Source organism: Echinops telfairi, unplaced genomic scaffold, assembly GCF_000313985.2.
Source record: "Echinops telfairi isolate 266 unplaced genomic scaffold, ASM31398v2 ScPeMD7_7468;HRSCAF=8506_0, whole genome shotgun sequence".
Taxonomy (NCBI): domain Eukaryota; kingdom Metazoa; phylum Chordata; class Mammalia; order Afrosoricida; family Tenrecidae; genus Echinops; species Echinops telfairi.
In genome coordinates, this window is record NW_022111369.1 from 49738464 (window position 1) to 49752523 (window position 14060).

At 40.6% G+C, this 14060-nt stretch overlaps 1 protein-coding gene across 7 annotated transcripts in view; it reads right to left on the reverse strand.

Moving 5' to 3' along the window:
- Window positions 1-14060, reverse strand: part of RUFY3 (RUN and FYVE domain containing 3) — a 76536-nt gene that overhangs the window by 44195 nt on the left and 18281 nt on the right. For 4 of the 7 annotated variants that reach the window (XM_013004847.3, XM_045284035.1, XM_045284037.1 and 1 more), the window contains exon 2: window positions 7992-8045. The exons of the other annotated variants lie outside the window; for them this stretch is intronic. In XM_013004847.3, the coding sequence (XP_012860301.1) occupies window positions 7992-8045 (54 nt within the window). The remainder of the gene's footprint in view (window positions 1-7991; window positions 8046-14060) is intronic. 7 annotated transcript variants of the gene reach the window in all.

Here is a 14060-nt window from a genome sequence, read left to right on the forward strand (position 1 = left end):
GTGACCCTGGATTTGTCTCTCTAGTCAACCTGGACTAACACGTTGATTATCTAGAAGAAACTGACAGAATTAAAGGCAGAAAGTGAAATTTCAACAATAGTTGGAGACTTCAATGCCCCATCTTTAGAATAACTAGGTAGAAAAATCAATAAGGAAATACAAGGCTTGAACAATAGCACAACCCTTATATTCTAAAAATGCTCTACCCAGCAACAGCAGAATTAACATTTTTCTCCAATGAAAATGAAATATTCTCTGGGCTAAACTACATGTTATACTACCAAACAAATCTGATATAAATTACACAAACTATGCTTTCTGTTTTTAATAGTGAAATACTGAGATGCGGTATCAGTAACAGAAGAACAATTATGAGAGTCACAAGTAAATGGATATTTAAAAACACACTGCTGAATAATCAGTAAGTCTAAACAGAAACCACAAAGGAAATAAGATTGAAGTGAAGGAAAACAAAAACACAGATACTAAAACTTCTCAAACGCAGTGAAAGCAATGCTTAGGAAGAAATTTAGTTGCACACCTATTAAAAAACAACATAAGGGAGCGGGAGGGCTAAAAAAGAAAAACACAACAAAATATTGTCCTCAAATAAAAAGAATGTATTTGGAAAAACAAAACAAAACAAAAACAAAACAAACCCAAAGCAAGTAGAAGAAAAAAAATTGAGCAGAAATAAATTAAAAATAGGGAATAAAGAATTGAGAAAAATTTTTTTAAAGATCAAGAAAATTCAGGGAGGGTAGAGGGAGAGTGGGTAGGAAAGAGGGACCAATTACAAGGAACTATATGTGACCTCCTCCCTGGGGGACGGACAACAGAAAAGTGGGTGAAGGGAGACGTCGGACAGGGCAAGATATGACAAAATAACAATTTATAAACTATCAAGGGCTCATGAGGGAGGAGGGAGCGGGGAGGGAGGGGAAAAATGAGGACCTGATGCCGGGGATTTAAGTGGAGAGAAAATGTTTTGAGAATGATGAGGGCAATGAATGTACAGATGCGCTTTGCACAGTTGATGTGTGTATGGATTGTGATAAGAGTTGTATGAGCCCCTAATAAAATGATTATAAATGGAAAAAAAAGATCAAGAAAACTGATAAAACATTTTGTTGTACCAACAGAAAAAAAGTAACAACATTCAAATGATTAAAATTAAACATGAAAGAGTAACTATTGTTTCCTCCCCGCTCCCACTACCATGACTCGAATTCTATCTTGCAAGACTGGCTAGACCAGAGGAGGTACACTGGTACAGATAGGAACTGAAAATACAGGGAATCCAGGACGGATGAGCCCTACAGGACCAGTGGTGTGAGTGGCGAAACAGCGAGGGTAAAGGGAGAGTGGGTAGGGAAGAGGGAAACGATTACATGGAACTGTGTGTGACCTCCTCCCTGGGGGACAGACAACCGAAAAGTGGATGACGGGAGATGTCGGACAGGGCAAGATATGACAAAATACCCATTTATAAACTATCAAGGGCTCATGCGGGAGGGGGGAGCGGGGAGGGAGGGGAAAAATGAGGACCTAATGTCGGGGGTTTAAATGGAGAGAAAATGTTTTGAGAAACGATATACAAATGCGCTTTACACAATTGATGTGTGTATGGATTGGGATAACAGTTGTATGAGCCCCTAATAAAATGTTTAAAAAAAAAAAAAAGAAAGAGTAACTATTACTGTGGCAAAGTGAAATGTTCTTTTTTTTTTTTAAGTGAAATTTCTTAATAAGGTTCTTATAGCCATGTCTTTGTAACTCCCATCAAAAGACTGGCTGGGACTATGAAAATAGGGTATGTGAAATGTTAATAAAGGGGATTTGTTAGTTTAAGTTGCTATTCTTCTGGGTAAAAGTGCGCCATCTCAGAACCAGGAAGCAAGAGAAATGGAATGAGTTTTGTCACATGAATGAAATCTGAAAGCATTATAGCAAAGAAAATAAGCCCAAACACAAAAGATCACATACGATTTTATTTCCATGAAATGGCAGAACAGGCTAGTCTAGAGAGAGAAAGGAGAACAGATGTTATCAGTGTAAGACAGAATAAAATGTCCTCAATTCCATTAATGCAGGCTATTTCAACCCTCAGAGAGATGGGCAATAATCTGAGTGACTGAAAATTGCAGATCCTGTTTCAAAGTAGTATAATAAACTCACTATTTATTGGGAAGCTAAAGATAATTTTCATTATTTTATCTCATCTTCATAATTTTTCTAGTGAGTCTTGAAACATTTTTAGACAGAAATTACATTTAATGACATAAGATCCAAGATAACTGATCAATGTTGTAAGGATACAATTTTAATATAAAAGACATCTCATATGCTACTAAGTGAGTTATAGACACATAGGATGTGAAATCAATTAAAGGTCTTTTCTACATAACTATAAGAAATCAGTTCATGAGGGTACCAAATGTACAAGTGTGCTTTACACAGTGTGATGTATGTATGGATTGTGATGAGTTGTATGAACCCCCAATAAAATGATTTTTTTTAAAAAGAAGAAATCAGCTCACCAGGAAAAGCTTCAATTTTTTGCCAAAAAATAAAATAAATAAAAGCTAGCAGTTCAAATCTACAACCACTTGAAGTCTTCTGTTTTAAAAAGAAATTGCTCAGGAGACAGGAAGCCAGTATCAACACTTGTATTTTTAAAAGCCAACTGCTGTAGCATATCTATAACGGCTGTAGCATGTCTGTAACGGCTGTAGCATATCTATAACAGCTGTAGCATATCTATAACGGCTGTAGCGTATCTATAACAGCTGTAGCAAATCTATAACAGCTGTAGCATTTCTATAGCGGCTGTAGTATATCTATAACAGCTGTAGCATATCTATAACAGCTGTAGTATATCTATAACGGCTGTAGCATATCTATAACGGCTGTAGTATATCTATAACAGCTGCATCATATCTATAACAGCTGCAGCATGTCTATAACGACTGTAGCATGTATAAAATGCCTGTAGCATGTCAACAACGACTGTAGTATAACTGCTGTAGTATATCTATAACAGCTGTAGTATATCTATAACGTCTGTAGCATGTCTAAAACGGCTGTAGCATATCTATAACGGCTGTAGTATATCTATAACAGCTGTAGACTATAACAGTTGTAGCATTTCTATAACGGCTGTAACATATCTATAACAGCTGTAGCATATCTAAAATAGCTGTAGCATATCTATAACAGCTGTAGCATATCTATAACAGCTGTAATATATCTATAACAGCAGATTAGGATTGGAACAACTGAAACAGTGCAGCTGGTGACAAGTCTTCTGAAAAGACCAGAGACTACGTATCATCAACTCTGTCAGAGCCTGAGTGACAAGGAAGAAATCCTTAAGGATATATAGATAACATTAGCTCTTAGGTAGCATTGTTTATGTAATATTCTAGGCAGCAATGAAATGTAAGTTTTAAACCTATGACTCAGAATGCGCCAAACACACTGCCATCGAATTGATGCTGACTCATAGCGACTCTATAGGACAAGACAGCACTGCCCCTGTGAGTTTCAAGACTGTAACTGTTTATGGGAGTAGAAAGTCCTGTCTTTCTTCTGAAGAGGGGCTGGTGGTTCGAACTGCTGACCTTGTAGTTAGTAGCTCAATGTGTAAACCTTTATGGCACCTGTTAAAAAAAGGGTGGTGATGTTACCCAAAGGGGACGGGGTATTGTTTATATCTCCATAGGGAAAGAGGGACCAGACTTCAACCCAGTGCTCCAAGATGTGAATGCAACATGCTGGCATGAATCAGGGAACTAATAGAGAGGTCTGAGGGGCTGGACTCAACTCGCAACTACATGGACAGTTCCCCCCACACCCCTCCAACAGAAGAATTTACTTCAGAAGACAGCACTGAAGCTACAGCTCAGGGAGAGGAACATGTGTGATCAGAGCACACAAGAGCAAATGAAGGGGGAACAAATGAAGGGGGAGGAAGAGAGACTGGAGCACATCCTGGCCCACCAAGCCTTGAGGACGATATCCCTGCTCAGAGCAGCCAATGCACAGAGAGGACCATAGGGCCGGCCCCACTACGAGACACGACATCCCTCACTGACCCATAGCCCCTATGGAGGACAACACTGGAGACAGTGCGGGAATTGCTCCCGATCTGATCCCACTACACGATCTGACCCCACTACACCAAGGCAAAACACTAAGGTTGTGCAACAGAACAGCAAGGGGAGCAGAGCAAGGATATCCAGAGGGAATACCAAAAATAGACTTTGGGGCCATGGCGTAACTCCCCATCAGATTCTACTGAAAAACACTCCTAAAGGTCAATGAACAGACCTTGAACTATTTACAGACTTTTTTTTTGGGGTCATTGGTATGTTGTTGTTGTTGTTTTGTTTTCTTTTGCTCTGTCTTGTTTTTTGCGCATATTATTATCTCTGCAGGTCTATCTAGATAAGATAGGCGGGATAAACAAGCTGGAGGAGAAAACAACGGGGCAGACAGTTCTGGGGGGACATGGGAGAGGGGGAGGTGGCGGAAAGGAAGTGGTGTTAACAACCCAGGGACAAGGGAACAAGTGATCCAAAATCAGTGGCCAGGCGTGTATAAGAGGCCTGGTAGGGCTTGATCAAGGGCAATATAAACGAGAGGAATTACTGAAACCAAAATGAAGGCTGAGCATGATAGTGGGACAAGAGGAAAGTAAAAGGAAATAGAGGAAAGAACTAGGAGGCAAAGGCCATTTATAGAGGTTTATATACAGGCATGTACATAGGTAGATATATTTATATATGATAATGGGGAAATTGATCTATGAGCCTATATTTATAGGTTTAGTATTAATGTAGCAGATGGACTTTGGGCCTCCACTCAAGTACTCCCTCAATGCAAGAATACTTTGTTCTATTAAATTGGCATTCCATGATGCTCACTTTCCCGACCTGATCGCTGAAGACAAAGTAGGTACATAAGCAAATGTGGTGAAGAAAGCTGATGGTGCCCGGCTATCAAAAGACATAGCGAATGGGGTCTTAAAGGCTTGAAGATAAACAAGTGGCCATCTAACTCAGAAGCAACAAAGCCCACATGGAAGCACACCAGCCTGTGTGATCACGAGGTGTCGAAGGGATCAGGTATCAGGCATCAAGGAACAAAAAATCATATCATTGTGAATGAGGGGAGTGTGGAGTGGGGACCCAAAGCTCATCTGTAGGCAACTGGACATCCCCCTATGGAAGGGTCGTCGGGAGGAGACGAGCCATTCTGGGTGCAGTGTAACAACAATGAAACACAACTTTCTTCTAGTTCTTTAATGCTTCCTCCCCCCCACTATCATAATCCCACTTCCACCTTACAAATCTGGCTAGACCAAAGTATGTACACTGGTACAAATAAGAATTGGTAACAGATAAACCCCTCAGGACCAATAATGAGAGTAGTGATACCAGGAGGATAAGGGGAAGGTGGGGTACAAAGGGGAACCAATCACAAGGATCCACATATAACCCACTTTCTGGGGGATGGACAACAGAAAAGTGGGTGAAGGGAGACCTCAGACATTTTAAGACCTGACAAAATAATAATCATCTATAAATTATCAAGGGTTTGAGAAGGGGAGTGGTGGGGAGGGAAGGGAAAAATGAGGAACTGATACCAAGGGCTCAAGTAAACGAAAATGATGATGGCAACAAATGGACAAATGTGCTTGACACAATGGATGGATTGTAATGAGTTGTATGAGCCCCCAATAAAATGATTAAAAAAGAAAATATTTTGAGAATGATGATGGCAACAAATGTACAAATGTGCTTGACACAATGGATGGATGTATGGATTGACATAGGAGTTGTACGAGCCCCCAGTAAAATGATTTTAAAAAGAAAAAAACGGTAGTGATATTGTTGACAATGATAACAGTAGCTACTCTAATATTCAACATTCTAAGAAATAAATTTCTTCTTTCTTTTTGGTTTTGTTTTGTGCTATGAAGCCCTCATGGTGAAGTGGTCACACTTTGTGCTACAATCCACAAAGTAGGCAGTTCAAAACTACCAGCTGCTCTGAAGGAGAAAGACCAGTCTCTACTCCAGTAAAGAGTTACGCTCTTGGAAACCCTCAGGGGCGATCGGAACCCTGTCAGCATGGACTTGATGGCAGCGAGGTTATTTTGGTTTGTGGTCTAATGGAGCCCTGGTGGTGTTGTGAGTCAGGCATTAGAGTACTAACCACAAAGCTGGCAATTCGAACGCACCAGCCATTCTGCAGCAGCAATATGGGCTGGCTACTCTCACATTCTTGGAAACTCTTAAGGAACAGTTGTGCTCTGTTCTACAGGGTCACCCGGAGTCAGAATAGACTTAAGAGCAGTGAGTGGTATGTGATTTTATGGTTTAAGGGCTGTCAATCAAATAGATAATACTACCGTATATACTCGAGCATAAGCCGAGGCACCTAATTTTTACCACAAAAAACTGGGGGGCTTTTTCAGCCTAAAAAAATGTGCTCACATGATAAAAATACAACTTTCCTCTAGTTTTTTAATGCTTCCTCCCCCCAGCTATCATGATCTCAAATCTACCTTAGAAATCTGGCTAGACCAGAGGATGTACACTGGTACAGATAAGAGTTGGAAATACAGGGAATCCAGGACAGATGAACCCTTCAGGACCAGTGGTGAGAGTGGCGATACCAGGAGGGTAAGGGGAAGCTGGGGTAGAAAGGGGGAACCGATCACAAGGATCTACATATAACCCCCTCCCTCGGGGATGGACAACAGAAAAGTGGGTGAAGGGAGATGTCGGACATTGTAAGACATGACAAAATAATAATACTTTATAAATTATCAAGGCTTCGTGAGGGAGGGATGGTGGAGAGGGAGGGGGAAAATGAGGAGCTGATACCAAGGGCTCAAGTAGAAAGAAAATGTTTTGAGAATGATGATGGCAACAAATGTACAAACGTCCTTGACACAGTGGATGTATGTATGGATTGTGATAAGTGTTGTATGAGCCCCCAATAAAATGATTTAAAAAAATGTGCTGAAAAACTCAGCTTATACTCGAGTATATATGGTAATTTATGGGGATTTTTTTTTGAACTGTATGTAATCATTTATATGAAAAGCAGAGACAAACATGGGATAAAGAGCTAGCTTGCATATAGGAAATAAGACAAAACCTAGGATCCTCATTTGAATCTTTATTCAACAGCAGTGCTGACAAGAAGCTACTGCCAGACATCATTAGAGAGAGAAGGCTGCCTTGGTTCTTTCTGTCTAGCCCACTGCCAGTGAGACACGTTCTCACAGGGACCCTCGAGGGCAGAGTAGGGCTGACTGCCCCATAAGATTCCCAAGGTGGCACATCTTTAATGAAGCCTCTGGATGGTCTGGTGGGTTCAAACTCTGAGGTTTCAATTAGCAGCTGAGTGTTTTGGCCCCTCCATCACCAGGGTACTTTTCCACATCTCCCAGGGCAGTATCTTATCAGAAAGGAGGCAATGCATGACAAAGCTTTTACTATCATGGGATTCTACGAATCAGAGCAACATTCCGCACCAAAACATTAGCTTCCTGGGATCTACAGTTGTTTTGGAGTGCTGTGAAAATCACAGAACTACATCTACTATTTTTTCACAAGGATAAAAAACATTCCCACCTTCCCAGCAAATCAGAAAATAGCCACAGGGAGAAAAGTGGATGGAATGTCCCTTTTAACATGTAGTTTAAACATTCTAAAAGTGTAACATAAACTTACATTAATGCTACTTTATCAGTAACCACAGATTAAGCACTCAGGACTCTGAAAGAAACCCACTACTGTACAAAGTACTTGCATTAAAAAAAAAAATCAGACAAATGTGCTTAATCCAGTAACTGCCTTGGGAAATAGAAACTAAAGCTGACACTCCTTCTTACTGAAAGCAATCAAAAAGCAGTTAGAAAATTGAGAAGACAAAAAAAAAAAAAAGCTGAAAGATGTTGGTGTGGCACGCACCTTCTGCATCATCACGCATTTGCTCCACCAAATCTGTCAAATCCTCCCAAGAGTCTTTGCAAACGGCAAAAAGAAAGGAAAAGAAAGATAAAATGTCATGCAAGCCAAGAAAGAAAAGACCTATTAAAAACAGGTTTCAAAAGAAGTAACAGAAAGGGGGGAGCCTAGAACATAGAACTCTTTGTGCTTAGTCCGTAAATTTACAGTGAAAAGGGCTGATTATTTACCCAAGGAGGAACAGGGCACCACGCAGAGATGTCTCAAAACTACTGTTAGTAATTTCATGGTTTCAAACAAAAGGAAACACAGATGCACACATAGAAAAAAAATATTTTTTTCCTCCTACAGAAAACCAAAATTAGGCTGTATTCTAAGCATACTAATCTTTATTGAGATTTATTTTGATCATTTCAGTGAAGCTGACAGCCATGTCTGGAATATTTAAAATCAAGGCAAATATCACGATACACACTAGTGACTTTTCATGAAATCATAAAATATGTAAACACCTTTCCTGTCCCTCCTGCTCTGCCAATTCTCCTTCCCAGAAATTAAAAATAAAGGGAAATATACTTCTTCAAAGATAAGATAGATCAGCTAAAATTCAATCAAGTCAAGTGTTTAGTCCTTGGGATTTACTGAATTATAACTGATTACAGAAAGTACTACAAGTGTAGTTCTGCCTCTTACTATAAATTCAATGTTCTGGCACACTGAATTTGACATGTGAGGCAAAAGGTCAGGAAAGAATGCAAAAGTTATGAACAACAGATATTCCTATTTCCATCTCTTTTTTTTTATTTTAATTTTTTAACATTTTATTAGGGGCTCATACAACTGTTATCCCAATCCATACACACATCAATTGTGTAAAGCGCATTTGTACATCGTTTCTCAAAACATTTTCTCTCCACTTAAACCCCCGACATTAGGTCCTCATTTTTCCCCTCCCTCCCCGCTCCCCTCTCCCTCATCAGCCCTTGATAGTTTATAAATGGGTATTTTGTCATATCTTGCCCTGTCCGACGTTTCCCTTCACCCACTTTTCGGTTGTCCGTCCCCCAGGGAGGAGGTCACACACAGTTCCATGTAATCGGTTCCCTCTTTCCTACCCATTCTCCCTTTACCCTCCCTGTTTTGCCACTCACACCACTGGTCCTATAGGGCTCATCCGTCCTGGATTCCCTGTATTTTCAGTTCCTATCTGTACCAGTGTACCTCCTCTGGTCTAGCCAGACTTGCAAGATCGAATTCGAGTCATGGTAGTGGGAGCGGGGAGGAAACATTTAGGAACTAGAGGAAAGTTGTATTTCTTATCATTGTTACATCGCACCCTGACTGGCTCATCTCCTCCCCGAGACCCCTCTGCAAGGGGATCTCCAGTGGCCTACTAATGGGCTTTGGATCTCCACTCCACACTCCCCCCATCATTCACTATGGTAAGATTTTTTGTTCTGATGATGCATCTCTTAAAGATACAGATACAAATCTAACCTGTAATAGATTTTGAGAACCCATGAAAAGTTAAAAAAAAAAAAAAAAAGCCTTAACCTCCAGTAACTCAAGCTATAACTTTACACAACTAAACAGTTCACACTTACTTTCACAAAGCTATGTGATGTTCTGGGGAAGATGAGACTGTCTACTCATAAAGTGACAGTCTTTGGAACACACAGGGGCAGTTCTACCCTGCCCTAGACGTGTTTGTGAGTCGGACTGACAGGGCAGCGAGTTTTAAAGCATTCTCTAATGTGATGGTCACATGTGAAAATTGCTACTGAATACAGGGAGGTTCTTAAAAAATGACTAACAAAAAAAGAACAAGGGCAAAGAACATTGCCCGGGATATTCTTCTGTCTTGAAAAATATGTAACAGAGGGTATAATAGGATGTGAAGTGATTAATAACTTGGACTCATCATCTAGGAAAATAATTTGTCTTCTGTCCTAATCCCACTCATTGATGAAGCTGTCTGATGTGACACAGTGATTTACAAGCTGGCTGTACGGGTGCACACTACACAAATGGTGTTGTGAGGTGCCCTCGAGTTGGCTCTGACCCATAGCAACCCTATGCACAACAGAATGAAATTCACAAAGAAATTCAAATACATAAAAAGTTAAATATAGAACACAAGGAAGCGTTAAGGATTCAGCAGTGTTATGTACAATTTTGAAAACTGGATGGACATCCATTTTCTCTGGTTGGCTCAGCCCTGAGGACGAGGAACCCAAACCTGCCCTGCTGCCGTCCAGTCTCCTCAGCTCCTGGCGCTCCCGCAGGACCGAGTGGAACTGCCCCGCGGGGGTTCTCAGACTGTGACCTTTACTGGCAGACTGCCACGTCTTCTCCCAGGGGCGCTCTGGGTGGGTTTAAATGGAGCCAGCAGGACTGCAGGATGAGGGTCAGTACGACAAAAGGAAAGCAGGCTCTCCTTAAAATTACCCAGTTAAAATACGATGCACAAGAGGACATGCAACATGGAAACCAGGATTAGATCCCTAACTCCTATAAAAATCCCAAACAAATCACTTTATAAACAGAGGTAGGAGACTATGGGAGTTGAGCGAGCAGACCGAGGTGTTAGAAAATTTAGGCTCCATCCAGTGCCACCCCTTTACCAGCTGTACGACCATGGGCCAATTATGACATTTCTTTTGCTCAAATTCATCACCTGCAAGAGGGGGCTGAAGACAGTACCTACTGTACAGCACTGCTGTGAAGAAGAAAGGAGGGAAGGCAGATCCGAAACGTGTTATCTGAATTTTTCCCAAACAAATTTTTTAAAAATTGAGAAAAAAAAAAAGGTAACATGGTACATATATAAATATTATGTATTTCCTAGTAGGGTCTGAGACAGCACCCCATAATCCAGCATATTAATATTCCTGTAGGGAAATAATGAATATTCAGATCAAATTGGATATGTATGTAAATAAGTTAATAAGAAATAAATAACTTCAAGTCTGTTTAGGTTAGGTTTTACCACCAACTGAGTTCAGGGAAATTTATGAAAAATGTTGTGCTTTCAGGTCTTTTCGAAATTTTCACATTGAAGACCTGTATATATGAAGTATCTCACACAGAAAAGTAAGGGTTAAATAAAAAAGCCAAAAACCAAACTCACTGCCCTTGTGTCTATTATGACTGGTGGTGACCTTCAAGGACAGGACAGAACTGTCCCTCTGCGCTTTTATGACCATTACTCTTTATGAGGGTAGAAAGCCCTGTCTTTCTCCTGCAGGGCACCTGGTGGATTCAAACTGCTGACCTTGTGGTTAGCAACCCAATGCAAAGTCACCACACCACCAGGGCTCCTAATCTTGGGGTTGGCCACTGTTACTTTACAGTAAACTATTGCTCAAATGCATCATCTGCAGATCTGTTTACAGTGCCACTTGGTTACAACAGAGTCATCGAGTTTCACACATCATGTAGGATGATACAAGAGATGGCTTGTACTCTTCAATAGTGTTAGGCAGTTCTATAGACTTGTTAAGTAAACTTCAGGAAGTTTATTTTCGTTGGCTAGAAAGTATTTATTAAAAAATAAACTAAAGGCTTCCCTTATTAAAGAGTGAAATGTAAAAATCTTCCAAGATTTGGCAGAGAAGAGCTCTGGAAGGTGTGGGTACAAGGACGGATCCTCTATGTATGTCCCGTCTAGAGCACTTTTCTGTCCTACAAGACGTCGTTGACAGCAGTCAGTTTGGTGTTTTGGAGTTAGTTACACAGATCACAGTGATGAATTTAATTGAATAGATTGCTCCTCCCATGAAAGACAAAGGTTATGTATTTTGTGTTTTTTTAAATTAAAGTTTTTCTCTATTTCCCTCAGCATGATTAACATTTTGTTGTAACAAAGAATGGGTACCATGGCACCGTTTTATAACCCAAGAGCGATCTGTAAAAGCTGTTTTAAAATGTGCCTGCGGCCACTCACAGGGCAGCTCTACCCCGTTCTATTGGGGTCACCGTTAGTACCCCTCGATGGCTCATGGTTTGAGTTCTTGTTTTCTGAAGTAATGTCAAAGTCTTTGAGAAGAAAAGGTCTTGTTATATCTATTTTACCAAAATAAGAATAAATAAACAAAAAATGTATCATACATTAGTCAAAGAGGTGGAAGGTGGCAGGGACAAGTCTTGCCTCTTTCCCAACACATTAACAGTATCTGGCCCTTAATGTGTTTTCTCTGGACTAACATATTTGCTGCAGAGCATATTAAAAACAAAAATATCAGAAAAACCACATTAAGTTATCAATACTTGACCAATTCATAAATACTGAGAACCAATGATGATCAAGCAATGGCGTTTGCAAAGAGGAAGTATTCATGCCTAATTCCTTTGAGGAAACATATAACTGTGACACACAATAAAAAGAAGTTGTGATACGACAGGTTTATAGCTCATAGTCCTAAATCTGGTGAGTAACTAGGTGAGTCTGGGATATCAGGAAGGGCAAGGCCTGATGGGAAGTGAGGGGATGAGAAAAAGAGTTCCCCAATCAGTGCTCTTCTGACCTCTTCTTGCCTGAAGGTCTGCACTGACCGAATTTGGACCTCCGACCCATCTCAGCTACGACGCTGCTACCACTCATGATTATCCTGGTGACCCTTTGGGGCACAGTTCAAAAGCCCTTTTGAATTTTCAAAGCTGTAAATCTTTACTGGAGCAGAAAGCCCCATTTTTCATCAATGGTGGGTTTGAATTACTGACCTTGAGGTTGGCTGACTACATCACTGCCATAGAGTCAATGCCAACACATAGTGACCTAATAGGACAGGGAAGAGCGGCCCCTTTGGGTTTTCAGACTAACTCGTTCCGGGAGCAGAAAGCCCCATCTTTCTCCCTGGCAGCCCATACACACCCTGCTTTAAGGCTCGAGAAGAAAAAGGAATGAACAAACAAATGAAGGAAAGAAGCAAAGAACAAATCCTAGAAGTCTTTTTCTCCCAGAAAACAAACGCTAGCAATCTTAGAAAAGTCAGAAATTTCTCATTGCATAGTTAAAAGTCATATGAGCCTGAATGAACTCGAAGATGGTGGTGAGTTTGTTTTGAGAGCTTTAAAAAAGTAGAAAAAACATTACCACACAGTTGCCAACCACTTAACCAAGTGTTTTACAAAATCACAAATGTATCCTTCAGAAAGTTTAGATTTTAACACAGTGTAACAAACACAATCAACCACAGAGGCAAAAGACAAAATCCACTTGAAAAAAAATGAGCAGTGAGCATGAAAGTTCATGCTATGAGGCTATTCACAAATATTTAAAAATTATTATTTTTTAAATAAAGCAATTTGGTAAAATGTACCTAATTTTAAGTATATTAATATTAGCCCCAGATTTGACTTCTGGAAGTGCAAATTGGGAAAGTGTTCAAGTTACACGAAAAATAAGCGTTCAAAACTGTGCTAGCAAAATTTAGAAACATTTTACATGTCTGTGATGAAGGAATGGTTAAATTAATAAAGGCAGATCCAAACAACTAAAAACACTCAAAGTGATGATACAGATTTCGATTTACTAATGTGGAAAGAGATTCCAGAGTACAAAAGGTAGGGTCACAGGCTCGGTACGATCTTACTTGTTTAAAAATGTGAACTGTTCTGAGCCAGGGAGCTGGATTAATACCCACCCCCAGCACTAAACACTGGTGTGCTGAGATAATTTTTAACCTTAAACCAAAAATATCTGGGTAGCGGGGACACCGGGCACTAGCCCACCCAAGTGGAGGGTATTGTTTATATTTTCACAGGGAAAGAGGGACCAGACTTCAACCCAGTGCTCCAGGATGTGAATGCAATATGCCGGCGTGGAGTAGGGAACCAGTGGAGAGGTCTGGGGGGGGGCCGGCCCCAATCCCAACTACTACGTGGATACCTGCCCCTCCCCACAGAAGAATTCATTTTAAAGGACAGCATTGAATCTGCAGCTCCGGGAAAGGGACATATCTGATCAAAGCACACTGGAGCAGATGAAGGGGGAGGAGGAGAGACTGGAGCACAACCTGGCCCAGCAGGCCATGAGGACGATGCTCCCAATTAGAGCAGCCAGTCCACAGA